This window comes from Pseudoliparis swirei, chromosome 9, assembly GCF_029220125.1.
Source record: "Pseudoliparis swirei isolate HS2019 ecotype Mariana Trench chromosome 9, NWPU_hadal_v1, whole genome shotgun sequence".
NCBI classification, from domain to species: Eukaryota; Metazoa; Chordata; class Actinopteri; order Perciformes; family Liparidae; genus Pseudoliparis; species Pseudoliparis swirei.
Window position 1 is genome coordinate 20,624,707 of NC_079396.1, and position 26,968 is coordinate 20,651,674.

The 26,968-nt window shown below is 45.0% G+C and overlaps 3 protein-coding genes across 8 annotated transcripts; all 3 read right to left on the minus strand.

Annotated features, from left to right (window-relative positions):
• Positions 1 to 31: 31 nt before the first annotated feature.
• wasb (WASP actin nucleation promoting factor b) lies at positions 32 to 3,953 on the minus strand. The gene is made up of 11 exons (XM_056422204.1): positions 3,635 to 3,953; positions 2,777 to 2,917; positions 2,499 to 2,585; positions 2,253 to 2,358; positions 1,866 to 1,895; positions 1,727 to 1,762; positions 1,427 to 1,625; positions 1,135 to 1,310; positions 463 to 1,031; positions 251 to 362; positions 32 to 160 (listed from the first exon to the last, which is right to left on the minus strand). Exons 1-11 carry the CDS (start codon positions 3,734 to 3,736, stop codon positions 102 to 104), a joined length of 1,617 nt encoding a protein of 538 aa, XP_056278179.1. The 5' UTR covers positions 3,737 to 3,953; the 3' UTR covers positions 32 to 101.
• A 98-nt stretch (positions 3,954 to 4,051) lies between these two features.
• LOC130199034 (sodium-coupled neutral amino acid transporter 3-like) lies at positions 4,052 to 22,851 on the minus strand. Of its 6 annotated transcripts, XM_056422209.1 has the most exons (17): positions 21,429 to 21,505; positions 21,059 to 21,080; positions 19,636 to 19,730; positions 19,414 to 19,498; positions 19,150 to 19,265; positions 17,878 to 17,951; positions 17,481 to 17,573; positions 17,301 to 17,382; positions 17,110 to 17,192; positions 16,854 to 16,912; positions 16,620 to 16,757; positions 16,396 to 16,475; positions 16,193 to 16,293; positions 15,900 to 16,024; positions 14,083 to 14,227; positions 5,439 to 5,542; positions 4,052 to 5,315 (listed from the first exon to the last, which is right to left on the minus strand). In XM_056422209.1, exons 3-17 carry the CDS (start codon positions 19,674 to 19,676, stop codon positions 5,211 to 5,213), a joined length of 1,431 nt encoding a protein of 476 aa, XP_056278184.1. In that variant the 5' UTR covers positions 19,677 to 19,730; positions 21,059 to 21,080; positions 21,429 to 21,505; the 3' UTR covers positions 4,052 to 5,210. The 6 variants fall into 6 exon arrangements, with proteins under 6 accessions (XP_056278184.1, XP_056278180.1, XP_056278182.1 ...); XM_056422205.1 differs by lacking the exons at positions 21,059 to 21,080; positions 21,429 to 21,505 and adding an exon at positions 22,736 to 22,851; XM_056422207.1 differs by lacking the exon at positions 21,059 to 21,080 and having other exon boundaries at positions 21,429 to 21,532.
• An 860-nt stretch (positions 22,852 to 23,711) lies between these two features.
• apex2 (APEX nuclease (apurinic/apyrimidinic endonuclease) 2) lies at positions 23,712 to 26,925 on the minus strand. Its single transcript, XM_056423243.1, has 6 exons — positions 26,780 to 26,925; positions 26,588 to 26,671; positions 25,998 to 26,178; positions 25,707 to 25,850; positions 25,528 to 25,597; positions 23,712 to 24,970 (listed from the first exon to the last, which is right to left on the minus strand). The coding sequence occupies exons 1-6, from the start codon at positions 26,892 to 26,894 to the stop codon at positions 23,840 to 23,842; spliced, it is 1,725 nt and encodes a 574-aa protein (XP_056279218.1). The 5' UTR covers positions 26,895 to 26,925; the 3' UTR covers positions 23,712 to 23,839.
• Positions 26,926 to 26,968: the final 43 nt, after the last annotated feature.

The following is a 26,968-nucleotide window of genomic DNA, read 5'->3' on the forward strand; positions in this document are numbered from 1 at the left end:
GTCTTCTTCTATTGAATTATTTGACCTCACGTCACATCACGATTTTATTATCAATTATTTAACTTGTACCAGTATTGCAATTAAGAGTTCAAACATCAACATCAGTCATCCCAGTCATCGTCATCTTCGTCCTCATCTCCGCCTTCATCTTCACTTTCGTCTGAAAGAGAGGACAGATATACAGATGTGTGGGTCCTTTTTGGTTGAACTCTTCCTTTATGTTGGGTGTAATCAGTGTTCAGATATTTACCAGAGGAATGGATGGCTTTACTCCTCTTCTGCATGGCCAACATGAGAGCACCGACGATGCCCTCACTGGACTCTGGTGATGCAGCTGTCGGTGTATCGGGACTGTCTGGCACCTATAACACAACAATTTAAACATGAACATCTGCTCCAAACTTCCAAACCACTTTTAAATGTGTCAATCAAGTTTTTACAACAAATACGTTTTTTTTTTACATTTTTGAGCTTCTTCCCCAGTTGGATCTCTTTCAGCAGAGCTCCTCTGCCAGGCCCTTCTTCCTTGGATGCCGGTGCATGTGGTGGCGGTACTGTTGGGCCCCCGGAAAGAGGAGGAGGAGGAGGAGGTGGGAAATGTGACGGAAGGAGTGGAGGGGGAAGAGGAGGCCCTCCACCTCCTCTGCTGGGTGTAGATGGAACAAGAGGAGGTGGGAGACCCATGGAGGGATGCTGGCTCGGCGGAGGGGGAGGAGGCAGGTTGTGGGAGGAAATCGAAGGCGGGACATGAGAGGACTTTGTGGGTGGCGGTGAGGGGAAGTGAGAAGGTGCAAAGTGTGCTGGCGGCGGCAGCGGCGGAGGACCCCCTCTGCTTGTTGCTGGAGGTGGGGGTGGCACGGCTCCTCGTGCAGGAGGCAGGTTGGAGGACGGGAGCCCTCGAGGTGACTGGCCTGGGACGGGAGGCAGGGGGCCAGAGCGTCCTCGCGGAGGTGGAGGGGTTGGAGCAGAGGAGCCCGGCACAGGAGGCAGAGGCCCTTGTCTGCCAGATGGAGGTGGCAGAGGCCCGCCAGCTAGAATGCAATGGAACAAAACATGCGCAGCAATTCAATTGAAGCTTCAGAACATCACATTTAGCCTGTGGGGAGGAACAAAGTGATGCTGTGGCAGTCTGACCTCTGTTCATCTCCCTTTTGACCGCCTCCATGCCTCCAGACTGCTCGATGACTTTATAGATGAACTGGGAGGTCTTTTCATCGTTCATCTCATCTTCACTGATCCCAGCTTTGGAGAGCAGCTTCCACAGATCAGGGTCAATGTTGTCGGGATCCCAGCCGACATGACTAACATGCCTGACAGGAAGGAAACCAAAGGAGACACAGTTTTTACACATACTGTAAACACATATATCCTCTCTAGATGTCAACTAAATGTCAGTGCGTGTCATCAAGGCAACACGTTCACTCACTTAAATCCACTGGGTGCCCCTATGTCTGCTTTGGAGAATCTGGGCCCCTTTTTCCCTTTCTTCTTATCCTTCTTCCCTATGCTGGTGAAAGCTAAGGAAGCAGCAGGTGAAGGCATGGAGCGGTAGCGGGAAGAATGGATATCTGGGTTTTGGATGTCCACTGTGGTCATGTGAAGAGAACCAGGGCTGCCAGGTGATGCTTGGAAATACAGAGTACAAGCAGGTTGGTATATGTCATTATTTTTTAATTTCCTGCATCGTTGTTGGGAGCAAAAGTTAGAATAGAAAAATGTTATGCACCTCTTTCAGGTGAGGGTCGAGGCAGAGAAGCTCTATCTACAGCGACAGAAAAAAAGGAGAAAAATACTTTTACTCTTATAGTGTTCTACCTGTGAGGATACATTCAATCGTCCTCTTGTGAAGTTCATTGCTATCTTACCACTCGGCGGCGGGGGGCGCTGTTTCTTATCTGTCAACAACAATGAGGTGAGAGAAACCATTTTGAGACGCATTACCACATCGTAATACAATATTTATTCAGCTAAAATACTGTTAAAACATTTACCTTGCAAAACTGTATTCATCAACTGTCATTCGTCGATTATTTAGCATGTAATGTATTCTAGTTTCTGTTTCATGGATCTATCAGCAGTATTACACAATATACTTAGAAAATATCTCAGATTTGGAGACCACAAAAAAAAGTGTTTCCTCCAGTGACATCACAAACAAAAGAAACCCCAAAATATATAAAAACACGAAAAATGTAATAAATTCATGACATTAATTGTGTGCTATAAATACAGATGAAAGGGGTGGCAATGACCTCGTTGACCTTGACGATTGTGCCTCTGGTTGATTTTTTCCTCGACAGCATCTTGGAAGGTTTCTGCTTCCTGTTGCAGAGCAAAGTTCAGTCCGGCTTGACAGTCCTGCGTGGCGTGAGGACCAAACAGGGAATGTTTTAGGAACAGTGTGACCCACTGCTAGTTGTAACGGGAATACATGCAGTGCATCGTACAACTGCACAATAACTGAGGAAATAAAAGAGGTCAAATGAGGATGCGCTTACATCCGCAGCGAAGGTGTGGAAGAACAGCCGCGGCGAGGAGTAAACGATCTGGTTGTAGACCTCCTGCTCCCAAACCTGCCTCCCTGTCTGTGGGATGAAACATGGTAAATATGTCACACCTTCAATAACACTCACATAAGATGTGAGAAGTTCAGTAACTCACACACATACACACACACACACACACACACACACATTTGATTGCCAGTCTAAAGAGGGCCTAACAGTTCGCATGCAGCCTTTTGACTCAGACGGCAGCATCGCCTGTGAGGTTATACCTTCAAATCAAACATCCGTATGAAGTAGGAGCGCTGGAGGTTGTCTTTGATGAAGCACACCACTCCGGTGTGCTGCAGGCGCCACGTGGAGGGGCTGTGAGGCAGAGACATAAACAGCTGGGCTACTGCAGTGGCCATGGACTGAAAGGCACAGAGACAAAACAAACGGCCAAAACATTTGAGAGGGACACCTGCAAGCTTTTTTATTATTATTGCAGTTCACATGCAAATATGCAGTTTGGTGGTGAGGACTCACTCCCCCCCCCAACTGCTTTCATTTGTTAAGATATAAACTGCCGTGATGCTCTGAAAGGTTGTATACCAGACGGACACACCTGGACACAGAATGCGTGTCTCATTTGCTTAAAGAGAGTCAGGACCAAAGCAACTTCTGCTCCTTCTACTCTAAACCTAACAGTGTCTATTTCTGACACCAGGAAATGGTTCAGCCACCATTTCCTGTTACAGCTACCTCTTTTTTTTGATGACCTGATGTCAGCTATTCATTTTAAACTGCATGCACGTACAGTAGAAAAGAACATGTCAAAATAAGAGTTGACAGTATTATTTACCCATCTATATCAAATTATTTAAAAGTTTATAAAGATAAACTAAGCGCAGTGTTCAACAGTCAACTGCTTATTCAAATTCAAGATATGATGTTTAACCAGAGAGGTCTTGAGTGCTAAGACTATTTACCTTTTAAACCAGAATCACTTGTATTATATTGGAAGCCTCGTCAACAACAACAAAAAGCTCTTTTACAACAAACTCTTCTATTGGGAAGTCAGAACAAATACAACCGGTTATGGTCCCCCACGGTGGGTAATCCCTCCCGCCTGTCGGGTCAGAACTTACAGCACATCTTCTGCCCAGCAGCTCCTCCAGCTGCTCATTCTCCTGGGAGTTCAGCAGTGAGCTCCTGATGCTCTGCGGTCTAGCTTTAGATCCACGGCTCATGGTCCTCTGATAAATCTCCCAGTTTATTTTCAATTCATATGTACAGCATGTGAAAAAGGAGTCCTCGCTACGCTGTCAGAAAACGGAGCTCCCTGCAGTCAAGGAAGTCTCTCTGTTCTGTGTTCTGCGCACACAAATCAACCGAAAGCAGGAAACGGACAACCGCACTTCACTAACCCCCACTTTTCTTCTTTCACTCTCAGACACAGAGCACAAATGAATGTGCTACTTCCATATTCAGAGGGAGGCAGTGCCCCGTTGCTCTTCTCTTTGCTGCGAGTGCATTCATTGGACCACCACGAGGATCAACTGAAAAACTTTTGTACAAATGAAAGACAAGTTTTATTGACATTCGTATTAATCTAAAAATGTACAGAATGAAAATCAAAGTCAAAACATCTTTTGGTCAAATTTTAAAGACAAGAAACAAAACAAAAAAGAGAAAACAGACTCAATTTGAACTTAAAACCCATGTCATTATTGCTCATACTCAACTTCTCAATTTATTTCTGAGACTGCTAAAACAGACGCAGCATTTTTAACACTGACATTTTTAAGTTGGCCTTTGCTGAACATTGTACAAAAAACCCAACAACAGGGCGTTAAACCCTATTTAAATGTGACACAATATTATATTCTTTGGTTTTCAACAAAGGATATTTTTTTTCAAGAGTACATAAAAACTTATTAAAAATTGTACAAACCACCTCTATTTCTGTTGATTCACATGTGATTGTCGGTAACTGTCTGTTTGACCTTCATGGATAGCAGCCGAACACAAATTGCACTGTATCTGTTGGATTGTTTCAAAAAATTCCCTCAGACTTAACTCCTACAAAAGTTATTGTCAGAATATATTAACACAAATATCACATTAGGAACATTAATTAAACTGCGAAGGTCAGCAACAATTGTATGTTGTTAGATTGTAATGGTTAGTGAGGAGCTGCAGACTCACCCTCGCTGATCAAATGTAACTGAATCTGTGAAGTTTGTTGAACGCCATATTATACAGTCCTGAATGTATAATGAATATATACTGATGGATGAACAAACTCAACTTTTTTTTTCGCATGCAAAAGAAGGGAACCTTTCTGTGCTGTAAAATCAGACATGGTGGGGAAGTAGATTGGAAGGATTTTGTCAGTGACTGAGTTATTCCATACTCCTAAAATGGGATTTCCATTTGAGTCATGCTGTTCGTCTTTTTGGTATCTTGTGTATTTCTACACATGCCTCCAAACAACATGAGCTAGAACACAGGTTTCAATCAGTCAGAGCACATTGCTTTACTTTGTCCACTCCATTATCATGTCAACATGCTTTATTTTTGCCGTTGTTTTGGCCGAAGGTTCTTCATATATCCTTCGTCTTGTGCAGCCAAACTTTCCTATTTGACTTTGGATGAGCAGCTGAGGGGTAATTTAATGACCGGGTTGGCATTCTTCATTGTATCTCTGTCCAGTCACAACTGCTAGTGCCCGCCTCCACTCCGAGACTCCCCTGTCACCCAATCAACAATGATAAACGACAAACTCATGATCATGAAGAGGACTCCCAGGGCAGCAAAGCAGGCGGCCTACGGGAATGGAAGGGGGGAAAAATGGACATTTGTAGCCACAAAACATTCAAATGACTTTGAAATGTAGATAAAAAGTTGAATTCGTAGTATTCTTTGATAGCTGAAGGAACAAAGCTGTACCTGAATCTTGGGTCTGGACAGCAGTGCCTCCTGTTCTTCAGGAACGATGCGGATGTAGAAGACTCCAGGTAGGATGAAGATGAGGCAGGGGGCAGATGTGGCTCCTGGAGATGAAGGAGGACAACGGTGTAATGATTTGGGACTTCTGTTTTTGCCACTGGGGTCATTTGGCGACCTCTGGTGGTCGGAAGACATTATTTCAGTCTTTCTGGTCCACACCTGTTTTCACTTGAATTAACTTTGTTTGACCAGGGTATAAATACCTGGCAGTGTGCTAGACACGTCATCGCGACGTTTGATTATACTTTGTGATCCTCGTTACCCTCTCGTAACGTTTGCTAGTCCTCTGTGTTTTGGATTTTGACTCTTTGTTGGATTATACCATTTTTGGATTATGACTCTTGGTTTGGAGGATACCATTTTTGGATTTGACTCGTTGTTGGGATTATACCCTTTTTTGGATTTGACACTTTCATTTGGATTATACCTTTTTGTGTTCGCATTATTGCTGTGTCAAAGACACGTTTACATTCTTTGAAACTCCGTTGTGACGGAGAGGAAATAAAACAATCTTTTGACTGTACTCTGCATCTGGGTCCTCAATCGCCCACTGGGTAAATCGTGGGTTACCACTCCAGCGACCCGGGTTTTTTCCCGACTCCGGGTCCCTGACAGAACGTCGCGATCATTATGGACCTAGCAGAGCACATGTCCCAGCAATGGGAGAGAATGGAGCAGACCCTCCAGGCTATATCCCTTAGCCTACAGTCAGGCAACACCCGTCTTGACCAGCACGAACAAGCACTAGTGCACCACAAGGAAGCAGAGGATCGCCAGCAGAGGGAGGCTACTCGCCAGCAGGAAGAGCTGGAGGCGCAGCGGGAGCGTATGGTCCACCAGCAGGCGCTGCTTACTCCCCAGCATGACAGCATGACTCTCCAGCAGGAGAACCTTGCCCGCCAACAGGCGGATATTGCTCGCCAGCAGGAAGACGTACTTTGCCACACCCAGCACCTGCAACAACTGGACCAGAGAGGCGCAGCACAGAATTTTCCTGAGGCTCCTGTTCCACACTCCTCTGTGGAACCCCGGGTCTCCCAGCCGCATCTCTATGATGGCAGCAAGGGGGGTTGTCGAGGTTTTCTCACACAGTGCGACCTGATCTTTGAGCTCCAACCCCGTGCCTTTTCCTCGGACCGCTTCCGCATAGCGTACATCATTACCCTTCTCACAGACAAGGCCTTGAAATGGGCTACCGCAGTCTGGGCGAAGCAGGGCTCAGTATGCTCTTCCTTCAAGGATTTCCAGGAAGAGATGTTACTGGTCTTTGACCAGTCCACGACCGGGCCAGACACTGCCAAGCTGCTAATGACCATTCGGCAGGACAAGCGTTCCGTTACGGACTATGCCATTGAGTTCCGCACTCTCGCAGAGGAGAGTGAATGGAACGACAAGGCTCTGGTAACGGCCTTCCACCACGGGCTGTCGGACGCCCTGAAGGACGGGTTGGCTTCGATCGGTTGCCCCAGGGAGTTAGAACCTCTGATTGCACACGCCGTGCGATTGGACAACCGTATGAGGGAGCGTCGCCGGGACCAGGGGGTCTCCTGGCTACTACCAGCAGATTCTGGGAGGTCCAGGTCAAGTGAAGATCCCGAGCCTATGCAGCTGGGCGGGGCCCGACTGTCGGCCAAAGAGAAGGAGCGGCGTCAGGGTCTTTGCCTTTACTGCGGCGAGACTGGTCACCGCATATCTTCTTATCTCGAGCTCTCGGGAAAAGGGGTCGTCCGTCCAACCAGGGAAGGGTTGTGACGGGCGCAACCCTTTCTCCCCAGTCTCCGGACCAAGCGGTGTATCTTCCTATTTCCATCTCCTGGGGCAAGAATGAACATTCATGCCAGGCTCTGGTAGACTCCGGGGCAGTGGGAAATTTCATAGACCGGGGTCTTGCACTAAGGCTCAAGATTCCTCTGGTCTCCCTTGAGGCACCGCTTGCTGTCACCACCCTTGATGGGCGAGCACTGGGAGACGGCAGCGTGACCCAAGTCACATCACGGGTGAGGCTGCAACTGGGAGATCATCGTGAGGAGATCTCCCTAAACCTGATCTACTCTCCGGAGTTTCCGGTGGTCTTGGGGTTCCCGTGGCTCAACCGCCACAACCCCCATCTTGACTGGGTAACGGGCCGCATCCTCGAATGGGGTCCTACCTGCCACGCCACCTGTCTCTTCATTGATTCTCCGCTCTGTTTTCCCAAGCCTCCTGAGCCTGCTGAACTGTCGCTGGTGCCGGCAGAGTACCTGGATCTGCAGGAGGTGTTCAGCAAGAGCCGGGCCGCTTCTCTTCCACCTCACCGGCCATACGACTGCTCAGTCGAGCTACAACCAGGTACCATGCAGGGCTGGACTGGGACAACAATTAGGCCCTGGCATTTTTGGCCCAGACAGGCCCACCCCAATCGGTCGGACCACACCCACCAGCACAAAAATACTCTCCTTATATACTCGTCTTATATACCGTGCTGTACAGTCATACAGGACTGTCTCAGAAAATTAGAATATTGTGATGAAGTTCTTTATTTTCTGTAATGCAATTAAAAAAACAAATGTCATGCATTCTGGATTCATTACAAATCAACTGAAATATTGCAAGCCTTTTATTCTTTTAATATTGCTGATTATGGCTTACAGCTTAAGAAAACTCAAATATCCTATCTCTAAATATTAGAATATCATGAAAAGTATACTAGTAGGGTATTAAACAAATCACTTGAATTGTCTAATTAACTCGAAACACCTGCAAGGGTTTCCTGAGCCTTGACAAACACTCAGCTGTTATAAATCTTTTTTTTGGTCTGGTCTGAGGAAATATTAAAATTTTATGAGATAGGATTTTAGAGTTTTCTTGCTGTACATAATCAGCAATATTAAAAGAATAAAAGACTTGCAATATTTCAGTTGATTTGTAATGAATCCAGAATGCATGTTTTTTTAATTGCATTACAGAAAATAAAGAACTTTATCACAATATTCTAATTTTCTGAGACAGTCCTGTATATGAAAATGTGACACCCAACAACAGTGTGTGCACACTATGGGTATTTTTTTAAGATGCCAGCGTCCGTTTTACTATAATCCTATGGAGTAGACCGTGCTGAGCCTTTTTTTCTCCACCATCGGTAGCGTTTTTTTCTGCAGCTCAGAGCGTCTTTTCCAGTTGAAAAAAGTTAAACTTCCCAGAGAAAAACGCCCTACGCTACGTCAAGCACTTTTTTGACAGCTGACCAATCACAAGCAAGACCTGTCCGGCTGAAAAGGTAGCTAGCGTAGCAAGTAGGTTGGCTAGCTAGCTAATTATATTGTCATCAAGTGCATTACGACAAACACATCAACTGATTATTGATATGTGCATGAATTCAAACATGTTGACAGTGTTGTTGTCTTGGGTAGTTAGCTTATTCACCTGTTTAACGTTTTGTACTATCGCGAAAATGTTGTAGTAACATTGTTATGACAACAAAAGACGCTCTCGGCTGCTTTTTGTAACAAATGTTGCCAGCGTCTTTTTCTACCTGAAAAAGCGCTCCGGCCGGAGTTTTTCATTTTAAAAAAACGGCAAGTGTGCACACGCCTAAGCTAGCTGTGTAGTAACGTCAGCCAGCTGTAGCTATAGTCTGTAGCTATATTTTCCTTACCGGATCAACTAAAGTTAGAGGCTGACTCGGCCCTGCTTCCTCTGTATCTGTACCCTGCTGCTCCTGCTCCTCTCTGCCAGCCTCCTCTTCAACCTGTTGCTGCTGTGGTAACGTTAACATTAAACTTGTGGGAGCAGCAGCAAACATGTCCCTAATGTTGACACATTTGGCAGCATCTGCCTCGAGTCTCGTTTTCTTTTCTCTATAATTTTTCCCAGCCTCCCTTCCGCTTGTGTGTGCTTTTTTCCTCCATCTCTCAAGTATCCAGGCTCAGCAGCACCGAAAGTCAGACAGAGGTCTCAGTAAACCCCCAACCTCTCTCTCTGTTGATTGGGCCAGCCCTGTGTCTGTATAGAAATGGACCAATGGGCGCTGTCCCGATTTATGGGCCATTCGATGGTAGCGGCCCAAAAACTCACGGCCCAGCGGGCATTTGCCCGGTATGCCAGATGGCCTATCCAGCCCTGGTACCATGCCAACCAGAGGGCGGATTTTTTCTCTTTCCCGTCCAGAAAGGAGGGCCATGGACGATTACATCAGGGACTCTCTAGCATCCGGGTTCATCCGTCCATCCACGTCCCCTGCCGGAGCGGTTTTTCTTCGTGGGTAAAAAGGATGGTTCCCTGCGGCCCTGTATCGACTACCGGAGCCTTAACAAGATCACCATCCGTAATCGCTATCCCCTGCCACTGATGTCCCCAGCATTTGACCTCCTCCAGGGTGCAAGCATTTTTACCAAACTAGACCTGCGAAATGCATACCACCTGGTCTGCATCCGGAAGGGGGATGAGTGGAAAACGGCCTTCAACACCCCGACGGGGCACTACGAATACCAGGTGATGCCTTTCGGCCTAACTAATGCTCCAGCCGTGTTCCAGGCCCTGATCAATGACTGTCTCCGTGACATGATTAATCACTTCGTTTTCGTGTACCTGGACGATATTTTGATTTTCTCCAGTTCTCTGCAGGAACATCGCCTACACGTCCGACAAGTTCTCAAGAGACTCCTTAAAAACCATCTCTTTGTGAAACCCCAGAAGTGCGGGTTCCACAGGCCTGAGGTTACCTTCCTGGGGTACATCCTCAGGGAGGCCCAGATTGAGATGGACCCAAAGAAGACGAAGGCAGTGAGGGACTGGGAGGCCCCTAAATCCATTAAGGGGGTGCAGCAGTTCCTGGGCTTTGCAAATTTTTATAGGAGGTTCATCCGAGGCTTTAGTTCTATTGCAGAACCCATCTCCGCCCTTACCAAGAAGGGTCTGGGTCCCTTCGTCTGGACCTCTAAGGCGGAGGAGGCCTTTTGTGAACTGAAGAGAAGGTTCTCCTCAGCTTCCATTCTCGTCCTTCCGGACCCATCCCTGCCTTTCACGGTGGAGGTGGATGCCTCTGAGGTAGGGGTTGGGGCTATACTCTCTGAGGGCTCAGGACGACAAGATTCACCCCTGCGCTTTCTTCTCCCACCGGCTGAGTCCTGCAGAATCCCGGTACGACGTGGGTGACCGGTAGTTGCTGGCCGTCAAGCTGGCGCTCGAGGAGTGGAGGCACTGGCTGGAGGGCGCTCAACATCCGTTCCTGGTGTGGACGGACCATCGGAACCTTGAGTACCTCCAGGTCGCCAAGCACCTCAACCCCCGACAGTCTCGATGGTCCCTGTTTTTTAGTCTGTTCGACTTTACCCTTTCCTACCGCCCGGGGTCGAAGAACATCAAGCCCGACGCCTTATCCCGGCAGTTTCCCTCGGATAGCCAAGATAAGGAAGAGAGGCCCGTCATTCCCACCCCAGGTCCGGAGAGGCCTGGACTCCTCTTCGTTCCCCGAGGCGTACGATCACAGGTACTCCAGTGGGGCCACGCTTCTCGTATCACAGCACACCCTGGGGCTCGACGGATGCTGGAGTTCGTGCAGAGACGGTTTTGGTGGCCTGGCATGGCTGAGGATGTTAAGTCTTTTGTCGGGGCCTGCTCCGTCTGTGTAAGAAGCAAGAACTCCCACCAGCGGCCTCAGGGGTTGCTACATCCCCTTTCCATCCCACACCGACCGTGGTCCCACATTTCCATGGATTTTGTGACCGGTCTCCCCGTATCGGAGGGGAACACTGTTATTCTTGTCATTGTAGACAGGTTTTCGAAAGCCTGTCGCTTTGTGCCATTACCCAAGCTACCGTCCGCACTTGAAACCGCGAAACTCGTGTTTAACCATGTATTTCGGCGTTTGGTCTTCCACTTGATATCGTGTCCGACCGTGGTCCCCAGTTTTCTTCCAGGGTGTGGCGGGCTTTCTGCAAGAGCATTGGGGCGACGGTCAGCCTCTCCTCCGGCTTCCACCCTCAGTCGAACGGACAGACTGAGAGGATGAATCAGGAGCTCGAGACCACCCTGAGGGCACTGGGGGCAGACAACGCATCCTCCTGGAGCTCCTGTCTTCCGTGGGCAGAATATGCACACAACACCCTCCAGTCTTCCGCTACTAATCTGTCTCCTTTTCAATGTCAGTTTGGGTTCCAGCCTCCCTTGTTTGCAGAGCAGGAGGAGGAGGTTGGGGTGCCCTCTGTTCAACACTTCATGAGAAGGTGTAGGCGGACCTGGAAGAAGGCTCGGCAGAACCTGGTGCGCACCGCGAGGACCTCCCAGGCCAACCGGCGCCGGCGACCTGCTCCTTCCTTCCGTCCGGGACAGAGGGTGTGGTTGTCCGCACGGGATATTCCCTTGCGAGTGGAGTCCCGCAAGCTGGCGCCTCGGTTTATTGGCCCATTCAAGGTCATCCGGAGGATCAACCCGGTGACCTACCACCTCCAGCTCCCTCGCACCCTGAGGATTAACCCCTCTTTCCATGTTTCCCTCCTACGACCCCTCCTGTCCTCTCCTCTAGCCCCGGCTGCCAAGCCCCCTCCCACCCCCCGCATCGTGGGTGGACAGCCTGCCTTCACAGTTCGCCGGTTGCTGGACTCCCTTCGGGCGGGGCACGGGTTACAGTACCTGGTGGACTGGGAGGGTTACAACGCAGAGGAGCGCTCATGGGTCCCGGCCCGGAACATTTTTGACGACTCCCTCATCAGTGACTTTCACCGCAAGCATCCTGATCGCCCAGGGGTCGTCAGGAGACTCCCCTAAGAGGGGGGGTACTGTCATGATTTGGGACTTCTGTTTTTGCCACTGGGGTCATTTGGCGACCTCTGGTGGTCGAAAGACATTATTTCAGTCTTTCTGGTCCACACCTGTTTTCACTTGAATTAAAGGGTACCTGTAGTGAAAGCGAATATGTAGCCAGATCAAAAGATAATGTGTTTCTAAAGGTTATTCATGCACTGACGGTCCAGTATTCAATAACAATACGTAGTTTAGGCTGTTCAAAGTCCTCAACTCCGACATGCGACATTGCACTGGAGCTTGAATATGTTGCGGGTGGTGTGACGTCAAATCGTTGAGAGATCGACAGCCAGCCACAGCGGATGTGTTCAGATACCAATATAAACAACGTCGAGCGCTCGCAAACAAATGCTGAGATTGATAATATGGACGATGAAAGATTGTCTGATTCAGCAACTGGATACTTGTTTGAACCATTAAAAGCAGACTATCCCCATTTAGTGAATTGTAACAGCGATGAAGTTGATGCCGAAGGACCGCCGGTCCAGATGCTTCACCGTGCGGACCGTGCACGCAAGTCGGCGGACGTTTGGTGCAGTTGTGGGAAATGTGTGCCACAAAAAACAGACAGAGTGCATTTGTTGTAAAGAGCACAAACTTATGTCCGATGATATAGTGTCATTAGACCTCATCTGCTTCACACAAAAGCGTGAGCTTGATAGCTACATCGCGCATAAGCCAGCGCTGGAGATGTCTTTCATTGATGCAATGATCGGCCGACATGTTCGGGGGTGCTAGTGACTTTTTCTTTGCTCCGTCCGTCCCGATGCGCGCAAACCGGTGTCGGAGCTCCGCGCCGAGACGGCGGGCAGAGGACTGTCAACGCAACACGTAGAGACAGAAATGACATGCTGCTGCTGTAATGTGGCGCTATAGAGAAAGTGACAGGGGGGCGGGCCAATTTTTTAATGTCATGCGATCTACCAATACTACGCCGCGATCGACTGGCAGGTCGCCGATCGACGTATTGAGCACCCTGATATAGATTGTGTAATTCTTGAGGCTACCGATCTATCCCAAGAAGCAACGCGTAGAAGTGGCTCCGGATTGGCTGAATTCCTTTCAACGACTCAACGTCATAGTTAGCTTTGACATGAGTAAATAACTAGCAAAATGGCTGCGCCCTGAAGCGTTCACGGACTCGGAATGTTGACAAAGAAATGTAAATCCTCGGGCTATGCGTGACTTGTTGACAATAGCGGCGGGGTAAATATGATTGATTTGATGCGCCGAATGGATGTAGCACGTTGTTGTTTTGCACTACAGGTACCCTTTAACTTTGTTTGACCAGGGTATAAATACCTGGCAGTGTGCTAGACACGTCATCGCGACGTTTGATTATACTTTGTGATCCTCGTTACCCTCTCGTAACGTTTGCTAGTCCTCTGTGTTTTGGATTTTGACTCTTTGTTGGATTATACCATTTTTGGATTATGACTCTTGGTTTGGAGGATACCATTTTTGGATTTGACACGTTGTTGGGATTATACCCTTTTTGGATTTGACACTTTCATTTGGATTATACCTTTTTGTGTTCGCATTATTGCTGTGTCAAAGACACGTTTACATTCTTTGAAACTCCGTTGTGACGGAGAGGAAATAAAACAATCTTTTGACTGTACTCTGCATCTGGGTCCTCAATCGCCCACTGGGTAAATCGTGGGTTACCACTCCAGCGACCCGGGTTTTTTCCCGACTCCGGGTCCCTGACAAACGGGGAAGAAGTGAGTTTATTCAATGCTGTACACAGTAGCCTTAGTGATCCTACAGTTTACAGACGCTCATTCTTCCTGTGCAGACGTACCGATGAGGCCAAAGATGTCGCGGATGGAGGGCACGAAGATCACCAGTAGGTTGACGACAAAGATGAGACAAAATGCAATGCCGATGTGGACGAACCAGCTGAAAGGCTTTTCGGGGAACAAGATCTGGAGCAAGGCCCTGCGGATCTACGGAGGGAAATAAGGAAAGAGGGAGGACGTCAGGCTCTTCTTCAAACAAAAAAGACACGCATCCGGATTCATAAACAAAACTATATAGGCCTATAAAAGTCAAGTTTGAGCTTGTTTTATCACCTCCGGTAAATTTAGAGCGTTACAGAACAGCTGCTGAGTAGCTGTTGCGTAATGCCATGTGGAGGATAAGCTCCTATAGACTAGCCAATACCTATTTGTAGTAGTTATTTTGTCTATAGTCAAGTCAAATTAAGAAGTAGTGCGACAAATTTGAAAGTTTCAACTTGAAGAGAAACATACGGCAGCATTGTCTCTGTAGAGTCATTTCATATATTATTAGTATTTACACAATATGGGAAATTCCCTCATTTGCTTTCTTGGTGACAGGTGGATGAGAAGAAGGATACCACTCTCGTTTCCTTCCGCTCAATACGAAGCTGGTTAGCTTAGCATGAGGACTGTCAAGCTAGCTGGCTGCCTACCAGCACCTCGAAAGCTCACCCAAAGGCAAACAGTGCAGACTCCAATTAAATAACTAATAAAAAACACAACCCAACTCTCGACAGATAAAAAACATTCATTTAAATTGAGCTCTCACGGTTCTCTGTCGATGAATCCTTTGACTTTTAGACGGAGCTAGGCTAGTTGTTACGGTCTTTATTCAAAGCTAAGCTAACTGTCTCCTGGCTTCAGCTTCATATTGAAGAGACAGATATGAGAGTGGTTTCAATCTCCTCATCTAACTCTCTGCAAGAAAGTGAATAAGCATACTTTCTCAAATGTTTGCCTATTTCTTTAACCTGATATTTTACCACCGATTAAATAAAACTAATGTTGGACATTTTTAGCATATAGGCCTATAGACCATTCTGAAATTATATTAAGATTATGTTTAAAAAGAAACTGTAGTGTATACAGTCGACGCACTTTAAATAGAAACAGCTGATTTTGGAAGTTACACAGCAGACACAGCACAGTAACAGTAGGACTCTTTCAGTGCCTCGCTATATATACGTCTTGAATTATTGCCATACCTCAGTTATGTTGTGTACAGGCTACATTAGCAGTATTTTGGGCTTATGATAATCAGTTCATAAGTTCTGGATCTGACTAGACGTCATAGTTGGGTCAAATGTAGGAAAGCTAATAATGTCAAGTGTTCCAATTTGGTCTCAGGCCTATCGAGCAATAAAGATTTCTTTGTCCCAAAAATAAATCCCTACTTAAAAACAATGAACATTGCATGCGGATCATCATTCATAATGTTGATTTTAAATGTGACACAGGTGATCTCTTCCAAAATAGTATTATATATAATAGTATTTATATTATGCTTAACATGTATGCACTATCTTTACAATCATGTTCTGGCTCTTGATTAATAAATGTATGATATATCAGCACAAAAAAAGGCCAATAGAAACAATAAATTATATTCGCAGAAGCTGGAACTATTTTGGCTTTTAAAATAATTAACTGATGAGCAAAATAACATAAGTAGAGTTAACAAGTCAATTAATAAAATAATAGTCCCAGCTATATATTCTTTTAATCTCCTCGTTTGCATTTCTTAGTTGTAATGATTTCATCTGAATGTACTTTTGATAGTATTGTCGTGGAAAGTGAAAAGAAGCGTTATCATTATTCTTGTTGACGGATGTCTTACCGGGAAAAGAACCACCGGGACGGTCAGAGTGACGGCGATCAGCACCGCCACACGCACACAGAGAACCAGGACATCCAGTTTGCCCACTCGACTGTAGGTGTGCAGCAGCTCGGGCTCCACAGCACCTGCCCACGGAGAAACCCTTCACATATCTCTCGTGGTCTTTCCTCATGCGCAACACTGGAAAATGCACATGGGCTCTTGGTACAAGTCACTCATTCATTTGAAAATATTTCCCTTCACGACTTCAGAACAAGGTGACCTTTTACTCTCAGGAGTAAAGAGTCTCTTACCATAAAAGGTCAGGTAACCAAAAAGAGCCGTTAGCAGGTACATGATGAACATGGCCATCACGGAGATGTTGGCAACGTTCTGCATACGTTTCTTGGTGGCACTGGGGGGGGGGTTAAAGGGGCAAGCAGAACAATGACATTAATTTGACTACAACTTTAAAAGCAAATCATTTTGTGAAATGCGTGGCGACATTCTGACTTACTCTCGTAGCTCGGTGTAGATCGGGAGCACCTCCGGGTGGCAGACAAAAGCGAAGGCCAGAATTGGGATGGTGTACGCTGTCTAAAAGTCAAACAAGCTGACGGTCACTGAGCAACCCAACAAGAATAACAACACGATGAACTGCTGTGCTAACCATTAAATAAATATACAGCTGGCGCTTCAGGAAAGGAGACGCAGGTAATGTGAATTTTTTTTTCCTCTGACCTGTGAGTTGACAGTAAATAGTTGGGCCTCGCAGAAGTCGTCCGTCCCATTAGTGGCAGTGTGGGTATGAGCAATGGGAGTCATGTTGTGATATTCCTCTTCCAGTGGACAGAGGGTGTTGAATTTCTTGTAGATAACCTGGGGAGACACACCCATTGGTTAATCAGAGATACATATTCAATGAAGGAACAGGTTCTGTTATTCTATGTCTTTGGCTGTAAAGTTTAGACTCACCGCAATGAGGAAAAACACCATGCAGGATAAGGAGAACCCACTCGTATAGCCCAAGTAACCTGTGATGCAATGATGATAAGATGTTGAAGAATTATTTTTAGCATTCAGGAAGTGATGGTCCTTTTATTTTAATACAGCACATGAAAGTAAACATGTAAAAAAAGAGAAGTGGATACATGAGAGCATGGGAAGTAACACAGTATGGGGAATAAAGAAAAAAAGAAAAGAAAATGCGATGACGTAATGAGAAACATACCAAGGTGTTTCATGATCGCCAGAGGAAGGATGACGAGTGCACTAACAATCATGATCAAGTAGTTTCCATTCAAGAACCACTCTCTAAGAGACAAACAGACACATGAAACAGAATGGAAAGTGTGTTCATCGGCAAACAAAAAAACAGAAATAAGAGATGACTCATTGTCTGAAAAGCACTGTGACGCTCACCCTGTGTTTGCCTGTTTCCCGAGGAAAGCCAAAATAACCAGTGGCAACTCAGACTTGACGATGAAGAGGTAGCTGGACATTGCTAGAAGGAAGTGAAAAAAATGTAAAGTCGCACTTCGCACACACGTTAACTCATAGATATCAGACATGTGAATAAAAGGGAGGAAACGGCGTTCATACCTCCGATGTTGTGTATTGTAATGATGCATGCGGCGACCATTTTTCCTGGGGCACCGAAAGCCCGATTCCCGAGCTGCTCATAAGCTCGAATGCCTGAAAAAACATGATGCATACACGAGTATGATGAGTCGTGAATGCAGGAATCGAGCTATGAATCAGGCCCGATCTCACATGAACCCACATAGTTCCTGTCCCAGCCCGACCAAGCCCAAACCACGGCAGTAGTTTCGAGCCAAAGTAATTTTTTAAAAACTGCATTCCCTCTATAAAATAATTAAATAATATGATATTAAGTCTTTTCAGTGCAGTGATAAACATTTCTGAAACACCCTCTGACATATTCCTTCTTATAGTGTTTAGCACAGCCCAAAAACTGTAACATCCCAGATTGGCTTACCAACAACTCCAGCACTAATCAGCAGGAGATGAATTGAATACGCAGACAGGATGGCAATGGATACCAACAGGATTCTATTGGAAAAAATTAAACAACAGCAGAGATGATGTATACAAAAAGAAATACTAAATATAAAATCACATTGCAGAAATGTAAACAAAAATATTTTTCTTTTCTTTTTTCTTCTTTAAATGGTCTCATTATCTTAATAAATAATGACGGTAAGAGGGGGGAAACTAAACTGCTCTTAAGGGAACGTCTTCAGGAACTAAACCCGAACAAGCCATTCTTGGGACATTTTTTCTCCCCCACACACATGAGTGAGTTTGGCTTTGAGAGGCCGGCTCTCCAGCTCCTCCACCTCCCCCCTGCCACATAGCACAGGGCTGATCCAGGCAGGCGTGTCTTGGATCTGATCACTACCGGCTATTTTTAAACCATTCAAATCTGATTTAGAGAAGCTGCGTGTGTATGAGCTCTAATGACCATTCTGACAGATCAGGCTACGTATGGCACGTATGGCAGCTGTTGTGTGTGTGAGTGTGTGTGTGTACATATATATATATATGTGTGTGTGTGTGTGTGTGTGTGTGTGTGTGTGTGTGTGTAAGTGTGTATTACACCTGGAGCTCACACAGGTAGACGGACAGAAACAGAGCCCATCTCCCTCGTGGCCCTACTTCTAGCCTTATAAGGACCCTCTTGACAATCCACTCTCTCGACCGACACAAACTCAAAGCTGATTCTAATGTTACTTCAATTCAAACATAAAAGTCATGGTTATTTATAATCCACTTATAGAGCACTTTTCAGGCAGAAGGCACAAAGTGACATAGAATATATAAAATAAGTAAGCAAGAAACATACATAAATTAGCTCAAAAAGTAAAAACTATCATTATAAAATAATAGTAGTATTAAATTATTATTATTTTAATATACATAAAGTACTATTTAAATTCTTGTTATTATTATTTTTTAAGATAAGCCATTAAGAAATAGCTAAAAAAGGGTACCATCCAGAATGACTCAAAAACTCAAAAACACCACAAATATGCTTATTTCTTGTAAACCCATGGTGTGTTCACATTTGACTTGACCAAATACTAAATAAAAGTCACAAAAAATGAATGTACAATTATGACTTTAAATACTTTGCTGTGACCAAATGCATGCACCTACGTAGGCGGAAACATACACACTCTCACTGACAAATACAGGCAGGCACGACGTTTAGCCCACAATGAGGAGGACCGTGTTCACGTAGACTCACAGAAAAAGAATGATTCCAGTGTTGGACATTGCAAAAGCCAATCCCAGAATTCCACTGCCCATAATGGCATTACTGAGATTAAAGACGGACATGCCAAATGAAGTCTTCCCCTCGAACTGCAGGAGGACAACAAAGGAACTTACACGTACACATCGATTCACCATCAACAGCATCATCATCATATCATTATCAATCACTGTATCGGATTTAACTCCAGAAAATCAAACGGACATTTTTCTATTACGGCTAAGCAACAGCACTCACATCTGTAAAGCGAGTTTCTTTCTTGACACCGGATTTCTGTGGGAGAAACTCCTCGTTTTCAGCCAACGCATCCAGCCCATCAAACCTACAATGGGATAGACATCATTGGACGGAGGGAGCCACAAAAAGATACTATAGCTTTTAAAAAGGTGAACTTTCCAACACTTTTGCTGTGATGCATTGTACATGCGTCAGGAATTACGGTTCATTTGTGAATCTCACCCGTCTTCCCTGCTGTGTCCGTTCATTTTCTGAAGCTCCATTCTGGTGGCTGGGGTTGTGACTGCTGAAAGAATCCTCCTCAAACTGTCACCTGGCTGGGGGTAGATAGAAAATAACTTTAATGTATAGTAAACACCAACATCTCCTCAGGATTTGACCTTTACTGTTACACAAATACGGTTTAATGTTTAGCTGTTTGTTTTTACACAACATACATAGCATTCAAACTCACTTCATGCACTGATCTCGCCAACTGTCCATCATTTGTAAAGAAAACTGCCAGCAGGATGACCTCAGCGTGTGTCGTTAGCTTTTCATATACGTTTAACAAGTACAGGCTCAGAGTAATTATTGTGACATACAGAATACTTTTACCAGAAAGATGTATGGTGTTGGCTCTGGTCTACAATACAGTAAATATGTTACAGTGGCAAATTGGCAGCGGTGTTTTGAAGGTAAACAGAGTTATTTAAATTGGAACAGAAGGAACACGACAACAGTAATACAAACAGAAAAGGCCATGTTGTTTTAAAAAGGGCAGATCTATTTATATCAAGTCTTGAGACACGCGTCACCGCTTGCCAAGGACATCAAGAATTTTGGAGATGCAATTTTATTTATTTTTCAATTTAAAAAAATTATAACGCCGCTTTAGTTTTGGAGTTCTGCACGTTACTTCAGATACGAGGATAAAAAAATGTCCAGATCACTGTGGTATTCGTTCACAAAAATAAAATTCCAGCTAAAAGAAACACTTGGGATGTAAGTCCCAATTAAAGATGGACATGAAAGGGTTTAAATAACAAATGTTGTCAGAGGACTTATGTTGCTCTAATCTGTTGTGGGCCACACAAAGCCGGCATGGACGGACTCTGGGAATGAGCGTAGGCCTGTGCTGCAGCCACGGGGTCATGGGATCCTTCTCTTTTCATGGGGTCAGACTGCCCTCAGGATTCTCACAGCTGACCCCTAAGGACACACTCACACTACATTGAGCCATTCCTTCAGAGTTTCACAGAAAAAAAGTCTTTGTGTTTTATCCGACAGTCATCAATGAGCAGGCCTGTGGACGGACAACAATTCAAACAGCTTGGTGGTGATTAGCAGTGGGCCACACAGAGATAAACAAAGGGTTCCCGTGTATTTAGACTAAGGCTAAATGCTGTAGCCGTTTCCCTGCATGCTGGCCTCAGGTCGGGTTTCTTTAGCTCCATACCAAACAACTTTGCCATGGTTTTACGACCAATGCACACAACCGACACAGTGGAGGGTAAATGTCGACAGTTGAACATTTAATGTTTCACAAAAAAAGCCAGTTTTGATAGATGTATTACAACTCGCGCCATATTTCCAAAAGGCAGATTTTACAAATGGGACATGCTTTGCATTCTCATGCCAGGGGAGATGAAGAAACAAGACAAACCTGGTGAGCTAGGAACTTGTTCCTTGTTATATATTCCAACGGCCCTCGTAAGCAGCGCTCACACAGGGGAAAGCGGTAAAAGAGTGAACAACCTTCACTTACTAAACAGCTTAGCCCATGCCCTTTAAAACGAGCTGAAATGAGAACATCTATCTAAATATGACATTTATCTATCTATTAATCGTGTTAATAACCTTTCAAGTTAAACACAGCAGTTATTACCGTAGCTTTACTATCCAGCAGTGCTACCACATGGCTCCTGCCTGACGCAACACCAGCTCACTATTGACAGTTAGCCCTACCCTTTTATTCCTCAACATCTATAACACAAGAACACACACACACACACACACATTGTTGAGGACCTTACCCTCGTAGTCCAGAACAAGGCTAGTTCTCTTTTCTAATAATTGACCAAATAAATCCTTGTGGAAGTTAACTCAATATCCAGACACTCCCAATGTTTATGTATGGCTTTATTCCTATGAGTCTCTCCAGAGCTCCTTGGTAGTGAGGAGAGGGAGGGAGAGAGATTAGAGGCTGGAGGAGTGAGCGGGAAATAGGAACACCCATATGTAACCCTTTGCAAACCTGTTACAGGTAGTCACAGTTCCAAAAAGGACTGCCGAGATCCACTCACCAGGTGTCCACTCTGAAAAGGTGGACCACACCACACTGGTGATTAATCACAGGAAGTGAGTCACCTGTAGTTTTTAAGAGACAGCCTGCGGTTCAAGGCGACAGGAAAACCCAGGAACCCGTAAAATCAACGGACGCCCGGGGTTCAGACTGAAGAGACATTACCATGTCATTACAGACTTTGCAAGTGGGAAGGAGGGGGGGAAGTGGGTGAAGTGGACTTTGTTTCAGCATTGGCAGCAACCCACTGACAGTTTGCATCCTGCTGGGAGCCACAGTGATGGTAATTAGCTTAGGAGTTAAGTACTTTTTTAAGATTGGCCACATGTGATTGTGCTTAAGAGTGGAAACATTGCGCATGCATACTTGATCCAAAGCAAACAGCGTGGCACTTCCAGCATCTCAGAAAAATGAGGTTTTATAAACAAGACAACTTTATATTTCTACATCATATATATATATATATATATGCAAGTCTGCTGTGTTCAAGCTCGTGCATGTTCAGTCAAAATGTCATCCATTTCTCAGGGTCGAAGTTTCCGTTGACAGATAAAGTTCAACTTAACTGAGATACAAGCTTTGTCTGCACACCCAGGAAACACCCACGTTGCCTTTATCTCACCATGACACAAATCCTTTACTGGAAAAATGTGTTCTTTCTTGTTTTCATGTCTCAGGTTTCATCTAGTGGCAGAGCACACAGATGGCAGGGTTTAAAAAAATTATTAAGAAAGTTGGATATCATAGAAAAAGACAACTAGATGAAAAGAAATAATGAAAAGCTCATTCCTTCACCTTAAATGACCCTCAGCTAAACATGTGGGTTGGAACAATCCAGGACATATGATCTACTTACGTGCATGCGTCAAATCCTATTTAGTCTTGAACAAACCATGTACAAAATGTGACTTTTTAAAAGCCAAGATGATCTCCCATTTCAGAGACTCTGCACAAACTATTTTCTAAAGTAATTACACTGCATTTATGCACAAAGTGGACCAAATGCTGGAACCTGCCGGCCCTTTTACTGGTACTCACCACTTGAGTAACAGTCAGGCGCATGGATATCCTCCGTCCGGACAGGAGTAACAGGGTAAAAGATCAAACTTGTTGGCTGGATCACGTCTGAAACAAGTCATGAAGTTCACTGCAGCTGTAAGAGAGAGAAAAAATGGGGGAAGGAGGGAGGTAGTAATGGCACATGTTCAGAAATGTCCTGCCATGTCACAAGCTAAGCCCCTCCCTCTTCCTGCAGACTGAGTAGGCAAAGTGTTCCTCTGCAAGTACTGTGAACCAACTGTATATATTTGGACACTGCATTAATCCTAGTGTTTTACCCCGAGGAGCAGATTGGAATATTCAAGCAATGGTTCAAATGAAAAGCAGATGCCTAAAGTTTGACAACTAAAAACTACATCCTGATTACAAATTATTATTATTTATATTGTGGCTGTGCAGCTGGTAGTGTCAGCAGATCGAATGTGTGGCTTTGTAAAGCCACACATTTCTTTATGTTATTTTCCATTTCTCCCTCTTTGAGCTTCAGCTTGGTACCATCAGTTCACGACCACCGCCACCTAGTGGGCACAAACACGAAGGTACCAAAGGAAATCCCTGAGCAGTAAATTATAGAAACTCACCAGGGTCCAGGTGTGATGATCAAATATAGAATATGTTTTTTTTTTTTAACTGTCTTAGTCGACCAAATGCATTTGATGTGAAGCAATCAAGGAAATGAGAACACGTATGACTGCAACTAAGTCTTCTTTTCATCATTCATTCATCTGCCACTACAATTAATGTATATATTATTTAGTCTGTAAAATGTCAGGAGAAAGTGATAAATGTAAACCACAATTTCCCAGTTCCCAGGCGGAAGTCTTCAAATTTATTATTTTGTGCAACCATCAGTCCTAATACATTTCTAAATGATATCAAACTGAATTATTTTTGCAAATCCTCACATTTGAAAGCCTATTGATTGTTTCAGCTCTGAAAACAATAAAACCAAAAGTTATAGAAAATTGTTTATTATCAGCAAAGAATGATGATACATCCTTATTGTAGTCTTACAGTACTTGTTTGAGCAAGAGGTTTAACAGTGTGTCAAACAAACACCATGTGGTGAATAAAGTAAACATGTCACTTCCCCTTTTCAACCCATGTGAAAAAATTACACCGGGCCTCAGGATTGGAGGCATGTCCCTGAGGACGGGCACACACAAAGAACTGTTTGCCCACGTTTGGCCCCTCCTTTTTCACAGTACGAAGCACACAGGGTTCCCCGTGGATCTTACAGGTGGGCGGTGGGGGCGGTCCATGAAAAACAGACTTCCAGAACACTGAGGGTGCCCCTTTCTTGGCTTCCGGGTGTCCCGCAGTGGGGTGTGGGGTTGAAGGCTTAGTCGCCATCTGTTTATGACTTTCCTCTGTGGTGCTGCTGGTGCGCAGCTGTAGTGAAGCATCGGAGACAAGCTCAGTATCTTCAGGTGCGCTGCTTGTGACTGGGGATGCTTTTCGGGAGTTCTGTGAGGAAGTTACTTCGGCGAGTTTTTTTTCACAGTGCTTTAAAGGGGCTTCATTAGAGGGGACAGCATTTGTAAGTTTGGGTTTGAAAAAGGAGAGAAGGCTCCCCTTTGGGTTTGAAGAGGTTTTCACAGTCTTAGTCTTTTTCCCCTTTGGGGCAACAGAGTCTGATGTTAATGACCGTTTTTTACCCGAGACGTTTCCAGCTCCGGGCGGGTTTAAATTCTCCCTCCTCTCCTCCTCTTCTTGAGATCCAGGTAATTCATCCCTCTGCTCAGACGGAGTTGATTTCCGGTCCACTTTAACAAGGAAGCGGGAGAGTTTCTGCTGCCTGCCAGCAAACTCTGGCAGGAAGCGCGTACAGAGGGGAGGCGGCTTGGAGCTGGGCAGGAGCGAGCAGCTCAGGTGCCCCCACACAGGGCAGTGGTCCGACCCCTCCACCTCTGGCATGATGTCTGCCGCCACAAACTGCTCCTTGGCGAGGAGGCAGTCAGCGAATACGTAGTCGATGCGCGTGCCGTAGTTGGTCTGCCGCGCTCCAGTGAGAGTGCACCAGCATGTGAAGGCGCTGGTTCGGGTTGGGTGGAAAGAGCGAAACGTATCCACAAATTTCCCACCGCGGATGGTCTCTGATGAAGTTACCGCTGATTCTTCATTGGGTTCCTCCTCTCTCATTTCCCCTTCTTCTCCGCCACTATGCAAAAAGGCATTTAGCCACTTCCTCCCAGGGTTTTCCTCAAATTCATCCTTAGGAATGAGGAAAAACAAAGTCATTCATGTCATTACCATTATTATGAATAAGCATATACTTTGCACATTTGGCAGGAGCATAATGCATCCGATTTTATTTAATATATTATAATTTTTATATTAAAGTTTGACCTTTTCGGAAAAACACGTAGAATTGCTTGAGACCAATATCTTTCTAATATTTATTCAATAAAGATGAAGCTATTACCAGGAGACAGTTAGCTTAGCATAAAGAGCGAAAGCAGAGGGAAACAACCGGCCAGTATACACCGACACTATTTAGTTTTTTCACCTCTGTTCTTGTGTGGATTACTTGAAATATGAGATTTAAAGCTGCTGGTGGGCGGATTCTGTAAGTTTTGGTCAGAGCCATGTTAATTGTTCACTCCTGTTTCAGGTCTTTAATGCGAAACTAAGAGAATCTTCATATCTACCATACAGACGTGAGTGGTATTAAGCTCCTCCTACTCTGGGAAAGATATTTAAAAAATCAAGTTTCCAAACAACGAGACCAGCTAATTATTCATATGACAGTATTTCAACTTTTAACTTACATTATCACTGGGGTCACAGTTGTCTATTTGCCGGTGAGACGTATTTACATCTCCTAAAACAATCACGTGGCTGAAAAATAAAACACAGAACCATTCATTCAGAATTGTTGAAAGCGGCGAGGGAACACTCTCACGATACACTTTCCAAAATAGGAAGTAAAAACAGTAGAAACTCACACCTTCCATCTTTCAGTATAGCTTCAGCCCGACTCTGAAGCAACTTGTAGAACTGCAGTTTGAACTGCTTTCGCTCCGGCTTTTCCGGGTCAGCCCGAGGACAGTATACATTGATGACAGTGACAGTTTGCTCTTTCTCCGAGCACCTGTAAAACAGAGTCAAAAAGACACTTATGAGTCTTTAGTTTACAACTACTTTACTAGATGAATTACACATGCACTGGTATACAGCAGAGACAACGCGCACAAAACATGTTACAAGAAAACCTCAAAGTAGAACATGTGTGTGTTACATGATTCTGTGCTGTGTGATAACGGCTCGTCCTTCATTGTCCAAAAGCCGCAGCTCCTCGCTACAGAACTCTGTCTGGTCACCATAGCTTCCAACAGCCCCTTCGTGGTTGGTCAGCAGACCTGTGAGACCCTCCTCCGCAGCAGATGGAGTGGCACTGTCTTTACAGTAAGTGGCAACCCCTGTGCATGTCAGGAATGGGAGGTGAATAAGGTGATTCAGTTTAGTGTGTCAGAACTGCAGCAACCGTAAAGCATGTGTAACAATGGACAGTGGCATTAATATCATGCATCGCCTATTGCTCTAATAAGTTAATTATGGGAATCTTTGAGCATCCTTTCTGGTTAAACTAAATATATAATCGGTTGGAAAGAAAGCTGATGATCATACTTATATAATAATAATAACAACAATAGTAATACAAATTCATTGAATTAAATGGGTACTCAAGAAGGCACTTTCCACAATAAAAAGAAACACTAGAAGCAATAACAATGTACACAAGAGATATTAGATAACAATAAGAAAACGAAGAAAAAAAACACACTTAACTAGCATCACAGGTTAAATCAGATTTAAATGACAATGCACCTGAATAGCCGCTTCGCCCTCGGCTGAAGCTGAAATATGAGTTGTAGCCGTCTACGATGGCAGTTCTCTCATCAAGCAAGTCTCCTGTGGGGGACACATTTAAGGTTTAACTTGTATTCCTCGCGAAACAGACTTGTGACTGTTGCACTAGGCTGCATGACAGTCGCCACGTTTTCCACAAACACCACTTACTTGTCACCTTTGTTTCTTGGACGCAAATAATGTCAGCGCCCAGTGAATCAAGAGCCTTTTTAATGCCGCCTCCGAAAGTCCTGATGCCATTTATGTTCCAGGTAACGATCTTCATCGTGATTCAATAATCTTTCACCGTTGTTTGAGTGCGGCGGAAGCTGCAGCCAGACGAAACTGTGAACAGCCGGA